At 55.7% G+C, this 5,249-nt stretch overlaps 1 protein-coding gene across 1 annotated transcript in view; it reads right to left on the reverse strand.

Annotated features, from left to right (window-relative positions):
- Window positions 1-5,249, reverse strand: part of EHD2 (EH-domain containing 2) — a 25,714-nt gene that overhangs the window by 14,951 nt on the left and 5,514 nt on the right. The window contains exon 3 of the mRNA XM_011926378.1: window positions 4,935-5,032. Coding sequence (XP_011781768.1) covers window positions 4,935-5,032 — 98 coding nt within the window. The remainder of the gene's footprint in view (window positions 1-4,934; window positions 5,033-5,249) is intronic.

Here is a 5,249-nt window from a genome sequence, read left to right on the forward strand (position 1 = left end):
CCCGGCCATTTCTGTATTTTTAGTAGAGATGGGGTTTCACGATGTTGGCCAGGATGGTCTCCATCTCTTGACCTCGTGATCTGCCCACCTCGGCCTCCCAAAGTGCTGAGATTACAGGCGTGAGTCACTGATCCCATCCGTAATGAGCTTTTATGGCATGTAAGTTAAACCTCAATGAAACTGTTTTTCATTTTTTATTTTTTTGTCTTTCTTTTTTCTTCCTTTTTGTGGAGAATGGGGTCTCGCTATATTGCCCAGGCAGGTCTCGAACTCCTGAGCTCAAGCTATCCTCCCGCCTCTGCCTCCCTGAGAGCTGGGATTACAGGCACCAGCCACCGAGCCACCGTGTCTGGCGAAACTGTTTTTTAAAAACAGTGCTGGATGTACGTTAAGCGCTTAGCAAGTGATGGTGATGTCACCCACCGGGAAGCAACCCCTGCAGTCCCTGCTGTGTGGAGGCCGAGGCAGTGCTGGCCCTGTCCTTACATCCCTCAGTCCACTGGGGACACAGACCTGGCCCCTGAGTGGTCAGCCCAGGGTGGGCAGGGGGACCCAGGGAGCTGTGGGAGCCCAGGGCCAGTGCCTGACCCAGCCCCCAGCCTGGGGGGTCAGGGAGGACTTCCTGGAGGAGAGAACACAGAGTGGGAAACCGGAGGACGAAGAGTTAACTGGCAGAACAGGGAGCTAGCCCTGATTTACTAACTTCACGCCCTCCAGGTAGAGCTCACTCAGTGACTTCAGAACAACCCCAGGAGGTGGCCACTGTTCTGACCCCATTTTCCAGATGAGGAAATGAGGCACAGAGAAGTTAGGGGACTAGCCAGGCACGGTGGCTCATGCCTGTAATCCCAACACTTTGGGAGGCTGGGGCGGGTGGATCACCTGAGGTCCGGAGTTCGAGACCAGCCTGGCCTACATGGTGAAACCCCGTCTCCACTAAAAATACAAAAAAAATTAGCTGGGTGTGGTGGTGGGTGCCTGTAATCCCATCTACTCGGGAGGCTGAGGCGGGATGATCACTTGAACCCAAGAGGTGGAGGGTGCAGCGAGCCGAGGTCCTGCCACTGCACTCCAGCCTGGGCAACAAGAGTAAAACTCCATCTCAAAAAAAAAAAAAAAAAAAAAGAGAGAGAGAGAATTTAGAAGACTTACTCAAGACACACAGGTAAGAGGCGACAGATAAAGGAGCCTCATGGGCCCCTGTGCTCCTCCAGGGAGCTGGCACTCACGCCCATGCTGCCTGGGAGGAAGCAGCCTCCTTGTGGGTGCTGCAGGGGCCGAGATGGGGTTGGGGGGCATTATTTTGGGGGAGGAAGGGCCAAGTCACTGCAGGGACAGCAGCTGGAGCCCCCCTCCCTCCCGGTGTCTCCACAAACACACACTGGCCCAGATTTGGAAAGTGTGTCTCAAGTAGGGGGAGGGAAGGAGGGAGAGAGGTTGAGTCAGTGTGGGATGCGAGGCGTGGCAGGAAGGAACTTTGGGCCCACAACAGCACTCACCCAGGAAAAACAGGAATTGTTGGCCTTTCCACGGCACCTACTGTGTGCACACACAAGTGTGCACCTTCTAAGTGCTTTGTATGTTTTAACAGATTTAACCTTTAGGGCAACTATGAGGCTGCTAGTATTATTATTCCCATTTTGTGTGTGTGTGTGTGTGTGTGTCTGTGTGTGTGTGTTTTGTTGTTGTTGTTGTTTTGAGACAATCTCACTCTGTCGCCCAGGCTGGAGTGCGGTGGCACGAGCTCGGCTCACTGCAACTTCTGCCTCCCGGATTCAAGCGATTCTCCTGCCTCAGCCTCCCGAGTAGCTGGGATTACAGGCGCCTGCCATCACGCTCAGCTAAGTTTTGTAGTTTTAGTAGAGAAAGGGTTTCACCACGTTGGCCAGGCTGGTCTCGAACTCCTGACCTCAGGTAATATGCCCACCTTGACCTCCCAAATTGCTGGGATTACAGGCGTGAGCCACTGCGCCAGCCTATTATTACCATTTTGCAGATAAGAAAATTGAGGCAAAGAGAGGTTAAGTGGCTTGCCCAAGGTCCCACAGTTTAAAAGTAGCAGAAAATAGGCCGGGTGCTCACGCCTGTAATCCCAACACTTTGGGAGGCTGAGGCGGGTGGATCACGAGGTCAGGAGTTCAAGACTTTCCTGGCCAAGATGGTGAAACCCCTTCTCTACTAAAAATACAAAAAAATTAGCCGGGCATGGTGGCGGGCACCTATAATCCCAGCTACTTGGGAGGCTGAGGCAGAGAATTGCTTGAACCCAGGAGGTGGAGGTTGCAGCGAGCCAAGATCGCACCACTGCACTTCAGCCTGGACAACAGAGTAAGACTCCATCTTGGGGGGGGGAAAGTAGCATAGCATGAATAAATAAAAGTAGCAGAGCCCAGATTTGAGGGCTTTACTATGCTACAATCACACATACGTGTGTTCACACATCTTATATGCAGAGGCAGCCACACACATGAGCTCATGTATACACACACACACACCCCCCTAGTAGCACACCCACACACAAACGGCCAATTACTACAAGATGCAAGCTCCCAGACACACTTGTGTTCACAATCTGGGACCTGCACAGATGTTTGTAGTCACACAATCACAAAGACAATGTGAGATGCACACACATCACAGACACAGAGACCTGCACGAACACACAGGTACAGAGGCACATGTGCACACCCACACAGACACAATCGCACCCACATAACCTCCCATGCCCTCCCGAACCCAAAGGCACCCACACAGACACACACACAGTTACACACAGTTACACAAAAGATACACTCCTGTACACACACACATTCTCACATACACAACACCACGCAGAAGCACACAACTGTATCTCGAGATACAATCACAGGTAGTCACACACAGCCCAACAAAATCCCTGCAGCCCGGTACCGCCCAACGCAGCCACACAAAGTCACACAGAGCCCAGATAACACATATATGCCTAGACCGTCTCACGCCCAGGCACACAATGTCAGACTCACACCCACAATGATACACACTAAATCCACAGACACATAGACAAAAGATGCCCTTTATGTCTCTCTCTCTCACACACACACTTATACACACACTTCACAATATAACACTATATAGAGACAGAATCAGTTGCACACAATCCCACAAAGTCTATCATAACCCTACACAGCCCTTCAGAGTCACACAAAGTCATCCAGCAGGCTGGGCACGGTGGCTCACACCTGTAATCCCAGCACTTTGGGAGGCCAAGGCAGGAGGATCACCCGAGACCAGCCTGGCCAACATGGTGAAACTCTGTCTCTACTAAAAAAAAAAAAATACAAAAATTAGCCAGACATGGGTGTGGCGGGTGCCTGTAGTCCCGGCTACTCAGGAGGCCGAGGCAGAAGAGTCACTTGAACTCGGGAGGCGAAGGTTGCAGTGAGCTGAGATCGCGCCACTCCACTCCAGCCTGAGTGACAGAGTGAGACTCTGTCGCAAAAACAAACGAACAAAACAAAGTCATCCAGCCACAATTATAGGCACACGCGCACACACGCACACGCACACACACACACAGTGGCAGGTACACAATTCAAAGTCACACAACCTCAGAGCCAAGGCCATGATGAGGCACGTTCACTGCTATACACAAATGCAGGGAACCACCACACCCAGGAGTGCATTCACAGTGACACACTTTCCCAAGATATACACAAAGTCACACACACACACACACACACACACCCCAACAGCTGGACACTCTCTCCTCCTCTTCCTCTACCCTCAAGGCCAGGAAGGGAGACCCCGTTCCCCACTCCCCTACCACCCCATGGCCTTTGGGCGCCCCTGCTGGCACTCCTGCCCTGGCTGAGAGAGCCGCTCCCTCCCGTTGTCCCAGGCCCAGGCCCAGGCCCTGGGGTGGGAGCCCCAGGAATTCCTCCCCCTCAGCTGGCAGCACGTCCTCCCAATCGTTTCTGCAGCTGCCTCCTGCCTTTCTCCCGTGGGGCCTCTGGACGGCGGCCAGGGACACCGTCACCCCCGGCGTCCCCGCCCCACCCCAGGCCCAGCCTCCTCGCCAGGGCCTCTCATCCCCTCTGCCCCACATGGCAGGCTCCTTTGCCCCAGTTCCCGGCCTCCGAGGCCATGGGGGGTGGGTGACACAAATTCGTGGGGCTGGGGGGCCACAGATGCTGAGCGGGGCTGGGCAGGAGTGGTGGGGGCTCAGCACACCCGGAGGCCCCCGCTGGAATCCACCCCCCACCACTCTCCTTGCACAGCTGTTTATAAATTCCAGGCCTGGCCTTGGCCCCCACCCAGATTCCCTTCCCATCCTCTTCTCAGCCCCATCTGTGGCCCAGACGCGGAGCCAGGAGCTCACAGGGCCCAGCCTCCCCTGCCCGGGCTCTGCCTCATCTCTGGGCCTTGTGTCTCCCTGCATCGCTGTCTCACTGCCTCGGAATCCCTGTCCCTCTTCATCTCTCCCTTCCCATCCTTCCTGCCTGCCCAGACGTGCGGCTCCTGCCCGCTCCCACCACGTGGTCACTCACACGCCTCCCCCACCCATCAATGCGAGCCAGCATGGAGCAGTCACAGCTTCCACTAGCTCCCTGCGGCTGCCCTGCCAGCCAGGGCCAGAGGACGCAGGCCCAGGTCCCAGTGGAGACACCGCCCCTCCTCCTCTAGACCCAGGAGTCCAGATCCCAGCTCCTCGTCCGTCAGACCCAGGAGTCCAGGCCCAGCCCCTCCTCCCTCTGACCCAGGAGTCCAGGCCCAGCCCGTCCTCCCTCAGACCCAGCAGTCCAGGCCCCAGCCCCTCCTCCCTCAGACCCAGGAGTCCAGGCCCAGCCCCTCCTCCCTCAGACCCAGGAGTCCAGGCTCCAGCTCCACCTCCCTCAGACCCAGGAGTCCAGGCCCAGCCCCTCCTCCCTCAGACCCCAGGGTCCAGCCCCACTCACCGCGGCTCACTCTCTGTTTGGCACCCGACAGGATACCCGGGGTGTCGATGATGCTGATGCTCTCCAGGACCTGATTGGGGAGCTGGGCACACATGAACCTGGGGGGTAGAGGGAGGGTCAGGGGTCAACACAGGGAAGGACAGAAGGAGGGAAAACATGAAGAGGGACTCGGGACCACATGACAGAGCATCCTGTATGGACGAAGAAAGACTCCAGACAGAAAAAGGGCGACCAGGACCATCTCAGAGCTGTAACCAGTCACAGCTCATGTTCGGTAAGCACTTAATTTGTGCCAGGTGCTGTCCTTTTTTTTTT

This window comes from Colobus angolensis, unplaced genomic scaffold, assembly GCF_000951035.1.
Source record: "Colobus angolensis palliatus isolate OR3802 unplaced genomic scaffold, Cang.pa_1.0 Scaffold119, whole genome shotgun sequence".
Classification (NCBI taxonomy): domain Eukaryota; kingdom Metazoa; phylum Chordata; class Mammalia; order Primates; family Cercopithecidae; genus Colobus; species Colobus angolensis.